Source organism: Prionailurus viverrinus, chromosome B1 (assembly GCF_022837055.1).
Source record: "Prionailurus viverrinus isolate Anna chromosome B1, UM_Priviv_1.0, whole genome shotgun sequence".
Classification (NCBI taxonomy): domain Eukaryota; kingdom Metazoa; phylum Chordata; class Mammalia; order Carnivora; family Felidae; genus Prionailurus; species Prionailurus viverrinus.
Genome location: NC_062564.1, coordinates 41,085,915 through 41,099,814, shown reverse-complemented (window position 1 = coordinate 41,099,814; position 13,900 = coordinate 41,085,915). Strand labels below are relative to the sequence as shown.

The 13,900-nt window shown below is 45.9% G+C and overlaps 1 protein-coding gene across 7 annotated transcripts in view; it reads right to left on the bottom strand.

The window, feature by feature from the left end:
- The window catches only part of ANK1 (ankyrin 1), a 136,221-nt gene that overhangs the window by 74,570 nt on the left and 47,751 nt on the right, over positions 1-13,900 (bottom strand). For 6 of the 7 annotated variants that reach the window (XR_007151446.1, XM_047855053.1, XM_047855051.1 and 3 more), the window contains exons 3-4: positions 5,014-5,112; positions 449-547 (exon numbers count right to left, since the gene is read on the bottom strand). Coding sequence is in view for 6 of the 7 variants with exons in the window: in XM_047855053.1 (XP_047711009.1) it covers positions 449-547; positions 5,014-5,112 (198 nt within the window). In the remaining variant the exon portion in view is untranslated. Of the gene's footprint in view, positions 1-448; positions 548-5,013; positions 5,113-12,019; positions 12,135-13,900 lie in introns of those variants that run through there. The other variant, XM_047855056.1, reaches the window with a different exon arrangement.

Here is a 13,900-nt window from a genome sequence, read left to right as displayed (position 1 = left end):
AATAAACAAACATTTTAAAAATTAAAAAAAAAATAAAAAGAAATGGCTTAGCGGGATTTATTACAAAAGGGCACCAAACTGGGGGTTGACATTCTATGGAAGTCAGCCTCTTACAAACACACTCCCCCTCTATTTTCACTCCCTTCTTTGTGAACCCCCTATGTCCCATGTCCTACCCACCCCTAAACACAGTGTCTCTCCCCAAAGGAGCCATAGCTAGATATATTATTTGGCTGGTTTCACTGAACAGAGATGGGGTCCACAATGATCAACCACATCGTGCTTAGAATGCATAACAGAAGCATGAACAAATAGTAAGGGATGCCTTTGTTATTGCTTAGAGACACATTGCCGATTAAGCTATTCAGTGCACCCACTACATAATAGAAATACAGGTGGAAAAGAAGGGCAATGCCCTCTGGCCCAGGACCCGGGAGAGAGCCGTCACCTGCGACTGGGCGTTGACATTGGCGCCATAGTTGACCAGCTCCCGGACCACCTCATCCTGACCTGCGAGGGCGGCGATGTGCAGAGCTGTGTTCCCTTTCTGAAACACACGGGGAGAGGAAGCAGAGATTTCCCACCAGGCTGCCAACAATATTGTGACCATCAAAGGTAAAGTCGCTGTTAAAGGTATACTAACAAGGGTGCTGGTTGGGGTGGGGGACAGTGGGCTTTCTTTAGACCCAAAATGGGTAAACAACACACATGAGTGTGCCTGACCCATTATACACCTTGAAATGGTACTGAAAGCCCAAGGAGGAAAACTCTTGCTCTCCAAAAACAAAAACAAAAAACAAAAAAAACCACCTCACGCTAATGGATAAAAAAAACCACTTCTCAACACCTAATCTGCTGCATGCAGACGTAGCATTCTGTCATCAGCTGACAGACCCATCAGCATTCCTCAGGACACACACTGACAGATTTGCCAGGCGAGCCGGCCTCCTCAGACTTCCAGCTCCTCACATCCAGCTGTAACTCTGCAGGATGACACAGAGCCCCCTGCCGTGAGGCCTGGAGCTCTGGGGAAGGAGGCCAGCAGGACCTGTGGACTCAGCACCCTTAACCTGGGGACGGAGGGAGCAGAGGCAAAGAGATTTAAGGGTAGCAATATGTAAAGGGGGGGGGGGTAATAAAATGAACTATATAATGCATCTAGGGAAGGGAAGAAGAATATGGAATTAAAAGGGGGAAAATAAATAGGAATGAATTCTTACTACAAAAAAACAAAAACAAAAAAAGACTATTTGACATATTAATCAGTAAAATACATATAATGAGCCAGGGCTTCTCCAGATTAGAGAGGAGACAAAAGCGAGGAGAGAATAGTACACAATTGTTTTAAAGTCAACTTTTTTGGGCACCTGGATGGCTCAGTTGGTTAAGCATCCGACTTTGGCCCAAGTCATGATCTTAGGGTTTGTGAGTTTGAGCCCCGTGTCAGGCTCTGTGCTGACAGCTCAGAGCCTGGAGCCTGCTTCAGATTCTCTGTCTCCCTCTCTCTCTGCCCTGGCCCTGCTCATGTTCTGTCTCTCTCTCTCTCTCTCTCTCTCTCTCTCTCTCTCTCAATAAAAATAAACATTAAAAAAATTGTAAAGTAAACTTTTTCAAAGCTAAAACCCTTAATAGGGACTAAGAAACCAGGCAGGTTGTGAGGAGGTGACTGGAATACTGAGGTTTCTTTGTCCAGATTCATCCCAGGTATTTAACAATTGCTAGATGGGGTTCAGGTCTAGCAGGCTTCTTCTGTTCAGGATGCCGGCCTTCCTGCCAGGCTCCTTCCTGCCTCCCGGATATCCTGGGGCTGGAACACAGGCACATATCTGACTCACCTACATGACCCCACTGGCCCCCCAGCTCAGTGAGTGGCAGGCAGGACAGGCCCCACCTGCCAGCTTCAGTCAAATAAGGCAGGTGGGAGAAAACAGGACCCATGTGGGCCCATCTGTCCCCCCTGCTACTTAAGGAGCAGAGACCTCAAATGAACTCAGTATTTTTGCAGTTCATATGGTATATAATTTACCTAAACTACAGAAACACTTGCTAATCCATCTCAGACAACTCAAGCCCCAACAAGTCAGGACTTCAAACTCCATCTATGCACTGGGGCCATCTGTCACTGGGAGAAAAGGGTCCTCACCCAGGCGGAACTGAGCAGCACGGGCACCGAGCTCTGGGCCCCCCAGCCACCACTGTCCCAAGCACCCACAGGTGGGTGAGGAAGCCCCACTGAAAGCTCCTGGGGGCTTCAGGGGGCTCAGGTCTCTGTTTCCAAAGTGTGGCCCGTATCAGGCAGGAGTAACCTGCTTCTTGCCTCCCAAGTTGTCTTTTTGATTTCTCCTGAAGTCCCATTTGATAAACAAAAGGGTTCTTCCTCCAGTATCCATCAGACAATAAGTGCCAGAAATGAATGTATAGAGGCTAATTAATCATTTTTCATAGAAGTCCAAAGAGCTTACATTTAGAGGCCTTGGCACCTGGGTCCGACTCACTCACTGTACTAAGTGGAACATGGCTGTTGGCAACAGAACCTTCTCTAGAAATCAGGACTCAGAACTCCAAGTCTCCCTATTTAGAAGCAAGTGTGCTGTGCCCATTCATGCGTTTGTTTGTTACACACTGAGCACATGTGTGTCAGGCACCGGTCCTGGCACGGGAGTACAGAGATGATTGAGACTCGGGCTCCTTGACCTCAAGAAGCAACATCAACTGTTTCTTTCCATCTGCCTCTTTCTGCTCGAAATCACACTCCATCAGAGCTCTCCCCCATAGAAATGCATCGGGGGGCAGCTGGACCCGTGCGGAACCCTGGCTGTGGATCCTGGCCCAAGCCACCTTCTGCATCTGGGCTGAGGGCAGCACTGGTGAGGGGTAAGAGCAAAGGGGAGACCCTGGTAGCCAGACCGCTCCCCCCAACACACACACCTAGACACATGTGCACACGCTGCGAACTTCAAGGCCTCTGGCCTTGGGTCAGGGGCACAGGGCAAGGAGCTGGGGCCTCTATTTTTTCTACCCCTCCCTCTGCATGAAAGAACATGGCCTGGAAGAAGCAAGAAAAATTTCTTAGCTACATCTGATCCACAAAGACCCACCTTCTCCAATTTGCAGGGAGTCCTAGAGCTCCTGGAAGCGGGGGGAGGGGGCTTCATTGAAGCAGGAGCCCGGTAGATGCAAGCAGAGAGATTAGGGCTTTCTCCCTCACTACCTGCGTTGATGCTGATCACAGGCCTCTAAGAGGCAGAGAAGGGAGGATGGGGACAGATGCTTTTGTTTTGTGCTTTAAAAACATTTAAGCACATTTAGGAAACTCTACTGGTTTTGGCTTTTTACTCTTTTCTTTTTTTAATCTTTCTCATGCTCGCAAGACCCATTATAATTCCCCAATCTGCTATGACTGTTGCTCAGCCCACGGTTTCTGCTTCACCTTTTTTCCTCCCTCTGTACAGCATTCAGGAACCACGCTGGCTTATAAAACGTCTATAAATAACAAAGACACACCAAGCATTCGCTTGCAAAATAACAATCAAAGGGGGAAATGCGGAGAGCGCAAAAATGCTGAAGCGTCATGTTTGCACAGCTCTTGAGGACGCGCCAGGGGAAGAAAAGCCACCCCAGCCCACACGGAGCCTGTCAGATGGCGCACTGCTTGCAGCCAGGTATGTGAGAGCACAAGAAGGAAAAATAATTGCATCCCCTTCATCCACAAAGAAGGGTGGAAACCACTGGTACTCGTCATGGGGTTAGGGAAAAAAAATGCCCCACATACATTCAGAAAGAGCAACTCAGCCTATTTTACCAGCAAGATCTTTTCACCTTCGGGAAGTGACATGAAAATTACAGAATTTTACCTCAAGGGATGATTGTCCCTTCATAATATTTTGGTAATGCACTTCACAACTACATATTATATCTCTACTTATTGTTCTTCTGGTTCTCTGCTGGAGAGGAGGCCCAATGTTTGCAGCACAGAACTGAAATCGAGGCTGGGTATAAGACCATGCTGAATAAACAGCAAACGAAAAGAAAGAGGCTGGAGAGACAGAGCCAAGAGGAAAACCATGGGAAGTAACCAGGAAGGAAGAGAAGAGAATGCTGTGCTCAAGTTAGTAGAGAGAGGTGAGTTTTTTGGTTTAGTTTTGTTTTGAAATGCTGGCAACACCTTGTTCAATAAATAAACAAGGCGGATGTATGTGAGAATTAAAATTGATTTTACAACCTACAGATGCATAATTTCATGACTGTGGTTTCTGGACTTAAGTCACTGGCACTTCTAATCTATGGCTATGGGAAGAGCATGCTGGCGTGGGAGGTGTGACGTCAGTCTTGGCCAAATGCCTCCTCGGAGAAAAGAAGGCTGTTCAAGGTAATTGGTAAGGAGAGGAGGTAAGTGTGCGGCTGACCAAGGAAGACTCACTGGGGAAGGATAAATGAGAGGGGTCTGGCTCTCTTCTCTACGCCTCAATAGCAACACGGTCACCGACATTTACCGATTCCTTCCTTCGCGCCAGGCATTTGACACACACGATCTCAGTTCATTTTCATACGAATCCTGAAACCAAGTATTACAGTCCCCATTTTATAGATGAGGAAATGGAGAGTTCTCACCAACTAACTTGTTCAGATACAGAGTGCATTGCCTCCGCTGGGAGCCGGACCCAAGGCACCTGACTGTAGAACTGCTAGAGCTCTCAGACCCTGCACTCAAGTCAAGGACCCTAAGAAAACATAAAGCCATAGCGAAAAGGGTTCTCTTTCTAGATTTATAACCTAATGATGAGAATAAAGTAAAAGCCCACTGACTTTTGTGGAAACAGGGTCCTCTGCCTTTCAGGTGACTTTGGGGACTCAGAGAACTAGGAAGTGATTGGAAACACAAGAGAAATTCAGAAACACACTTGGCTTTCTCTCACGAAGGGCTGGTTTCCATGTCAGGGTCTGGAATGATACACGAGGGACCTGAACATTTGAATTATCAATGAAAAGCTCCCCGTTCCCTAAGAGACGTACCTTGGTTGTCGTTTCTAGAATGATTTCTTTGTGCAGAAGTTCAACCACCATCTTCACATGGCCTTCTTTAGAGGCCAGGTGCAAGCCGTTCAGCCCATTCTGTAAAGAGCAGAGAGGCAGGAAGAGTGTGGTTAGGAGACTATGCATTCTGTTCCAGACACCCCTTCCCTGTGAAGAGATGTGTGAAGAGCCAGAAGGGAAGAAAAGGGGCGGCCCTGAGCGGGGCCGGCCCAGTCTCTCCGGGCACTCTTCTATAGAAGCATCAGATGACAGAACAACAGGGCAAGAGCGAGACCACCACTCCCCAGATTCATATCCATATTAAGTGTGGAGACACTCTCACAGAGCCAGTGGGTGACCTTACTTGAAGTTTAGATCTTGGCCAGGCTTTAGGAAATCACTTCCTTGAAGTGATATAGCTTCAACCCCCAATGCAGCTAATTTTCATGGCAGCAATCAGTAAAGGCAAAGAGGCAACACCAGTACATCCTAGACATTTGTAAGGATAGACACATATTTGGTAGAATAACAAACTCTGAAATGAGGTCTTCTGAGAACTAAATACTGCCAGTCACCCAGCTAGAAGATTTCAACATCAGAATCAGTAGTAAAATAGCCCCATGGCCACCTTGCCATTTCAAATGTGACCAAAGCTGGTCTGACAGTTCAATTGTAGGGGGAAAACAAAATAAAAGAACCAACACTGTCCATGCCCAATCGTCCGTCCACGGAAGCAGATCTCTCACCAACCACAGAAAGTTTACGCTGTACCTGGTGAGGTTTGAGAGAAAGCTGCCTAGCTCAGGTTTTACTTTGCATTCTTGCACATCCTGTCTTCCAATCCTTGCACTTGGATGCCTGAGTACTTTTTGGCAAAAGCGGACTTCAAAGAGTGCTACTTAGAACCACAAATAATTCTGACAATATGATGGAACTCATTTCACTTCTGGTGATGAGCAGATCTTGGCTCCATATGGAAAATGATGTTAGTCAATCAGCACTCCCCATGCCCTACTTTTGTGTTCTCTTTCTCTCTTCCTCCTTGCCCACCCACAACCCCTCCCTCTTGTCCCATTCCTTCCTGTCTCCTGTTTCAGTCAACTCTGTTCTACCATGTTCCCTTTCAGGGGAATGCCCCAGAGCCACTGCAGACTTTAGCTAATAAAAAAAGACCGTTGCCACCATGATGGAGGCACTTGGCCCCTGAAGGTGTGACTTCTCCCCAAACACCTCTACAGCTCCACCATGGGTCTCCAAAACCCCCACTCTCCCTGTGTGTCAGGGCATCCAGGACCAGCGAATGTTCACGGAAAAAACACAGCTGCTCACGTTAGCACCAGAGTCCCCGCAGTCAGTACCAGGAGATTCCTATTAAATATACAAATATCCCATCTGGGAGTGGTAGCACATTAATCCTTAACAGGTGAGTTCTGTTGGCGTTGCTCAAACTAGCAGAGGCAGTAGGCGGAAATACTGGAATAATGAGACATAAGACAGGTATCTCATGATGGGAGAATGGAAGGTATCTAAAACTCTACATCAGAGCCTTGAACAGGGAAAATACAAGAGGTACCCGAGGCCTCAAAAAAAAAAAAAAAGAGAAAGTGGGCTCCAAAGGGAACTTTGTCTAATCTCCATTCAATCAGACCCTCCCCACACCCCAGACATGCAGAGCAAAGTAGGCCAAATCTTTGCACGTTAGCACTGCCAGCCTTGGCAAGCTGTGTGTGTGGGTGGGGGGTGATGGGAGGGCCCTTTCACGAAACATTTCCCCATGCAAATGCCTAGAAATCACCGTTGGATGCTTTCCTCTTGCAGATTTTGTACACCATTAAATGCAGAGTCCAGAGTGGTGTTAATTATTCACACCCCGGTGTGAATGGGCTTATCAGATAAAGACTGGGTCCCAGTCAGTTTTGATAACAGAAAGGGAGACAGCAATCTGTTAGAACAGGAATCTGGGGGAGGGAGAAGAACACTGGGTGGCAGTAAACCAGTTCCCCTCAAATCAATGTACAAAACACAAATTTACTAAAAAGCAATTCGTCCAGTGATTGGGGCTCTGGAAGCCTGGAGCCACGCCCTTCAGCTCTGTGTCCTCAGCTCTGCCCTGGGGCAGGTCTGCACCCTCCTCCCTCCCGGAGCACTGGGGTCTGCAATCCCCTCCCAAAAACCCAGCAGTGTCTGGAAGGTTCCCCGAGTGATCACTCGGGAACTGTGATGGTGTTTGCGGCTGTGGGAATCTCAGCAGCTGCTGCAGTCAGCTTTCCGCAGGGGACTCAGCTGTGACAGCAGCCAGGGTAGCACGGTGCTGATCGCTGTGGTTTTAGTGCTGACTTGGGCAGCAAAGTACCTTTCCGTGAGCATTCGTTGATCCTGAACACCTCAAATCTGGGAAGTTGGCAAGTCTACAAGGAAAACACGTAAGTTTACTGCTAATGCTCTGGGGTGGCTGTCCCTGCCCTTTGGACCCAGTGTCAGGATCGCAATCCAGAGAGATTCTAGAAGTACTGTCTGCCCGGGGAATGCTGGAGTGGAAAAGGATGTCAGAGATCCCTGAATGCTCAGGAAATCAAGGTCCAGAGTAGTCAAATGACTAGCTAGAGTCACACAACCTTTCTAGGGCACAGCCACATATAGAACAAATCTGGATTCCTCCCTTGCCCCCGCCACCAAAAAAGGATTTGGGTTTTGTTTTGTTCTTTTTGCCCCTAGGAACTAGTATGTTTCTTTTTATCAGATGATAAAGTACATTTCTCCTTTTTTAAAAAAAAATTGTTTATTTATTTTGAGAGAGAGAGAAAGAGCATGAGCAGGGGAGGGGCAGAGAGAAAGAGAGAGAAAGAATCCCAAGCAGGCTCCACACTGTCAGCACAGAACCCAGTGTGGGGCTGAATCCCATGAACCATGAGATCATAACATGAGCCAAAATCAAGAGCAGGACACTTAACAGCTGTCCCCATTTCCCCCCTTTTTTTGATTACCAGGCAGCTTAGAGCTAATAGTCACAATCACCCATAAGGGTCTGGACATGGCCACTATATTTTGATATCCAGGATTTTATTCATTGCCCTGGTCCATACAAAGTCCCTCTGCTTCCCTCCCTGCATCATAGCCACCCCCCCCCCTCCAAAAGCTACACTCTTGGCAGAAGGTGACCACATAAAAGGGATCATCTGAATAGATCTGTATCTTGAATTGGTTTACTTAGATTCTACCCCAGATCCTGGTTCAATGTTCTCTTTCTTCTTTATGGCTTTGTAGCTTTCTGACTCTATTTTTACTTTGTTTGTTTGCTTTCAACATAATCACCCTAAGTTATGTCCAAGTCTATCATTGTGGTGATCTGAACTCAAAGCCCTCATCAGAGCCACAGAACCTAGCCCCACTTGGCCTAGCTGTCATGTGCAAGGTGCCTACGGCATGCACATATGATGTGCAAGAAGGCCCAGCATTGATCGCAGAACAAGATCACATATGGAACATGGCTGGACCAAACATTTGTCTCAAGTACACATAAGAGTCACGGCAGTTACCTAATGCAAGCATTGACTTAATCCAATTGGGAAAAATTTACTGGGAACCTATTCTGTACCTGGCACCACACTAGAGATGAATAAGACACAGACACTTATCCTTGAAGATCTCAATTTACTAGAGGAAATAGATGCCTAAAAAATAAATGCAAAATAATGTGAAAATGCCCCAAACGGCAGGCATGAGATTAGAAGTAGCACAGAGGAGAAAGGAGTTGCTCTGCCAAGAGGGTCATGAGGCTTTCCCAAAGGCCTTTGCAAGGCAGCCTGTGCACAGGCAGGGTGACAAGTTCATCGACAATGGCAAGATGAGAAGCTGTCTCTGAATTTACATTTTAAACACAGGAGCTAACATTTTAGAGACTATTCTCCCAGCCCTTCTCATCAAGTGCCTTCCTCCATCTTCCAGGAAGCACTGAATTCAAGAGATGCACAAACACCCAGACCCACAGAGGCAAGCTTTCTCCAGCAACTGGCCTTAGCAGGTGGATAGCTGGTCACCATCTAGCAGCTGAAGTCACTGAATGCCTGAAAACTAAATTATGGCACATAAACACTAAGGAATTGTATAACTGTCTTATTAAATACATTACTAGCCAATATAGATCAATTCCAGTATTTCAAAAGAGTGTTTCCTGGATAAATACTATATTTAACACTTTTTTTAATTAGCTTTATTTATTTTGATAGAGAGCTCATGCAAGTGGGGAGGGCGGAGAGAGAGGGAAAGAGAGAATCCCAAGCAGACTCTGTGCTGTCACTACACACCCTGACTCAGGTTTGAACCCATAAACTGTGAGATCATGACCTGAGCCTAATCAAGAGTCGGATGCTTAGCTGACTGAGTCACCAGGCGCCTCAACACACTCTTTGTCTTTAAAGAGATTTATTTTTGTTGCTCAAATGCAAAAGGGGTAGGGGTACAAATTATGCGAGCTATTTGTTCGTAGCTATAACTATGGACAGAGATGAGCCATAATCTACCAGCTCTTCAAAACCAGGATCCATGTGTTTTATTTTAGTTACATCAAGTGTAAGTTGTTTCCTAAAAGGAAAAGGCAGGCTGCTATATCTTGCCTTGCATCTTTTCACTACTTTAGCTACGCCCCTCCTCTTGACGCAGAATGGCAGACAGACTGCTGAGGGGGATGATGGAGAAAAACGTGTATCTCATACTCCAAGTAACTGAGTGTAGAAGATAAGCAAGAAGGGGGTAGAAGAGTATGAGAATAAATGCCTCAATTAAATTAGAAGCTGGATTGCAAAAGCAATAACTTCTTGTGGCCATTTAAAAAAAATTTTTTTAATGTTCATTTATTTTTGACACAGAGAGAGAGAGAGACAGAGCATGAGTGGAGGAGGGGCAGAGAGAGAGGGAGACACAGAATCCAAAGCAGGCTCCAGGCTCTGAGCTGTCAGCACAGAGCCCAACAGGGGGCTTGAACTCACAAACTGAGATCATGACCTGCGCCAAAGTCAGATGCTCAACCGACTGAGCCACCCAGGCGCCCCATCTTGTGGCCATTTTTGAACCACATGCCTTCCTTGGGAAAACACCAGCTTGCCATACTCCTCTTCTTAGATTCCTCCTTCTTGGTCTCCAATTACATGTACATTCGATTAACTGAGATTCTCCCACAGCTCTTGGCTGCTCAGTTCTTTTTTTTCTTTGCCTATTCTTTTTTCTCTGTGTCTATTTTGATCATTTCTATGGACTTATCTTCAAGTTCTTTGATTCCTTCCTCATCTGTGCCCAATCTACTGATGACTCTATTAAAGAAATGCCTTACTGCCAAAAACACTGGGGCTTTTAAAATTTCTAGCATTTCATTTGATTCTTTCTTATAGTTTCCATCTCTCTAATTCCTCATCTTTTCATGAATGCTATCCACTTTCCCTACGAGATCCTTTAACATATTAATCACAGTTATTGTAAAGGCCATCTGATCATCTCTGAGTCTGGTTCTGTTTATTGCTTTGCCTCTTGACAATGGCTTTGTTTCTTTCGTGTGTGTGTGTGTGTGTGTGTGTGTGTGTGTGTGTGTGTGTTGCAATTTTTAATTGAATGCCAGACATTATGTGTAGAAAGGCAATAGAGGCTCAAGTAAATAGCATTTATGCCTCAAGGTCCTCAAGTGGACCTACCTCTACTGTGAAGTTGTTAGTATGGGGTGGGGAGATCTGAGCCAATCAGTCAGAAGTTGACTTAGGTCTGAGTCTTGTTACCTTCAGGGCACCACAGCCTTCAAATTCCTCTAGATGGAGGCTGCTGTCACCTTAAGCTTAGAGTAGAAGCTGGGGTGTTGGAGGGATTCCTGAGTTCCTGATTTCCCTTCAGCTCTCAGCCAGCCCTGCATGCCTGCACCTCAGCTGGAGTCTCTCTCCATGCTCCTGCCCCCCTCCAAGCAATAATATGCTTTTCCTTGTCATGGGGCAGGGAGGCAGCAGGGAAGTTCTCCTTCGTCTTGGCCCAGCCCCAGTCTTATAACCAATACCTCAAAAGCTCTTGTACCTGGATCTCAAAGGTAGGATTCTTGTTTTAAGTAAGTACTCTTTCCCCTCCTGTCTGTGGCAGCAAGACACACCATATCTTTATACTTGGGCTTGGGTGGGAGTCTCTTGCTCCTCCTTCAGCAGTAATAGACCTCTCTGTTCATTATTGGCACATGACAGTTACTGGGCCAGGATGATGGTCTCCTGCCCTCCCCCCAGGAGTACAGGGGTTTGGGCTCTACCTTTCCTGTGGCACCACTGGGTCTGTGATGTAGGAAATATTCTTACCTCTCCCCAGGAGCAGAGGTAGTTTGTTTCAATTCCTCTGCACAACGAATGGATTTTTGCCCATTATCTGAAGATGAGAGGGTTTGTTTTTGCTTCACCTGAGGGAAGGTGTCTGTTCTTGCCTCTACCCCTGCCTGTCTGTTCCTGCCTCTACCTGTCTGTTCCTGCCTCTACCCCTGCCTCCAGAGCCACCTAGTGTCTCCTGTATTCCTGTGTCACTGAGGGAGACTCTCTCTGGTCTCCTGACTTTCCCCAATATTTCTCATGAGCACCCATTGGAGGCATGTGGTTCCAGACCCACTGCAGTTCACACTGACCTTTAAGAATTTGTTAACATTTGGCTTGTACAGTGCTGCTTTTTTCTCCCGTACTCTGCCGCAGCTAAAATGGTGGCCCTTTCCTTGGAGGGGCTTATCCCTCTTTGGAATTCAGTTAACTTGGTTGCACAGTGTGGTCTCAGCCCTCTGATGGGCTCAGGACAAATTATAATTTTGTAGATTATCCAGGATTATCTCATTGTAGGAGTAGGAACAATGTTTTTTGAAGCTTTTTACATCCTACATACTCCCTTTACTAAGTCTCTAAGACTACCCGGCCCCCTATGATCTCATTTCACATGGTCCTAATAGAGCAGACAACCCTTTTATGATCCTGTTTGGTAAAAAAATATTCATGCCAAGCACACACACCTGGAGTTTTTCATGTGCCTTTGCTCTTTTTCAGGTAAAATGTCAACTTAGAGGATTTTTCTGAGAGGCAATCTGTCCAACAGGAGGGAGAGGAGATCTCAGCCAGGCTGTGTTTCTTTTAACATTTTTAACAAGAAGAAAAAGGGAAAAAAAAAGTCACATTGAGCTTGAATGATTTAATTTGGAGTATTTTTCTTTTACCAACTGTGGGAAATTCCATTGGCAAAATACACAATTCCAGACATTTGTTCTCAGTAAATTGTTCCTCTGTTTAGCATCTCTGATTGCCCCAATTACACTAATTGATTTCTAAATGTACAAATACAGTAGACATGTCACAAGAAATTTAACTCTTATCCTGTCCAATGCAGAAGGTGGTTTCAAATAGAAAAGCTGTGGGGTCCTGAGATCTTGTATCTCTTTAAAACTGCAAGAACATCTCAAAAGTGGCTGCTTACTATCCCATGTGGACACACAACCCTTCTACCTCCTTTTCTCACAGCTGTTTATTTTACCCACAGACATAGCTAGACCCTGCCCCTCCAGAGCAGGCAGCCCCAAGTTGTGTCCTGAGGACTTTGAGGCCCACCTCCCCCCCCACCCCACCATGTGTTCTGAAACTTACTGTTTCAGTCCCCCATCCTCTTTCTTTGAGCCAAGCAGTGTGTTTCTAGAGGACTTAAGCTAACATGCTAATGTATACTATCCAGGAAGCATGATTTTTTAAAAATTCATGAACACCTACTAGTTCAGCTCATCAGATTACTTAGCTGCCATCCAGCCAGGCCCAGAGGCAATGGAGCACTGGCCAGGGAAAGTTTTGATGGCGAAGGAAAGGACTGGAATCTTGGGAAGAACAAGCCAAGAGCAGTGGCAGAGAAAGGCAACAAGTCTGAGGGCCCCAGAACAAAAAGAGAGGTAGGCGAGAGGGGCTTCTATGTAACATTGCCTTCCTGTAACACTCCACTTTACTCTTATGGTCAGTGAGGAACTAATCAGAAGATCTTGCCCATAAGGACAAGGATGTATACGTAGAAGGTCATACACTTAGGTTTTTATACTTAATGTCCCACTGTCCTATTCAGTCTGGGTTCTCTATGATTTTGCTACATCTGTCCAGAGGAGATTAGGATCAGACTCTATGTCACAGAAGTTTAAATCTCCAAATAACACCAAGCCTGTACTCTTTGCTCTATTATTGGTCCCCATTTGTGGAGCAAGATAACTGACATTATATATTTGCAAGTCTGCCGCCCTGAAACAGAACAGGAAATAAGAATCTAAACAGGGCTTGTGGAAAGAAAAAAGGATTGAAATGGTTGCCATTTCTACTCCAAATCCTGAGACTGATAAGAAAGCAAGTAAGGGAAGAAAGAAAGGCAGACTATGGAGACCAAAGGCAGAGACAATGAGGACCAAAAAGAGGTGGTAGAACGGGAAAGAGGGAGTGACTATTGCTATAGTCTGACTATATGAGGAAATGAATTAAGCTGCTGGCAAAAAAAGATCACTAGAACACTATAAATTTTGATTCCTTTCCCCAAAGTGCCTGCATTAAATTTTCAGCCAAAACAGAAATGAGATCAAAAGTGAACGGGAGTTTTCTTACCTTCCCTTCTCTTCCTCTTCCCTTCCCTCCCCTCCCAGCTCAGAGATGTCATTGTCTGAGGAAGCAGGGCGGTGAACCAGAAGGGTGCCTTACAGATGTGCTGATAGCAGCATGTCTGCTCTGAGAAAGAGGAGGGGGCTGCTAGAGTGATTGGAAGATTGTTACACTGAGCAAACGAGTGAACAGACTGAGGATGATGGGAATTAGTGGCAGTCATGTTCCTGACTGTCTGAAGGGATTTACAAACATGGGAAGAGGAAGGGCTAGATAGA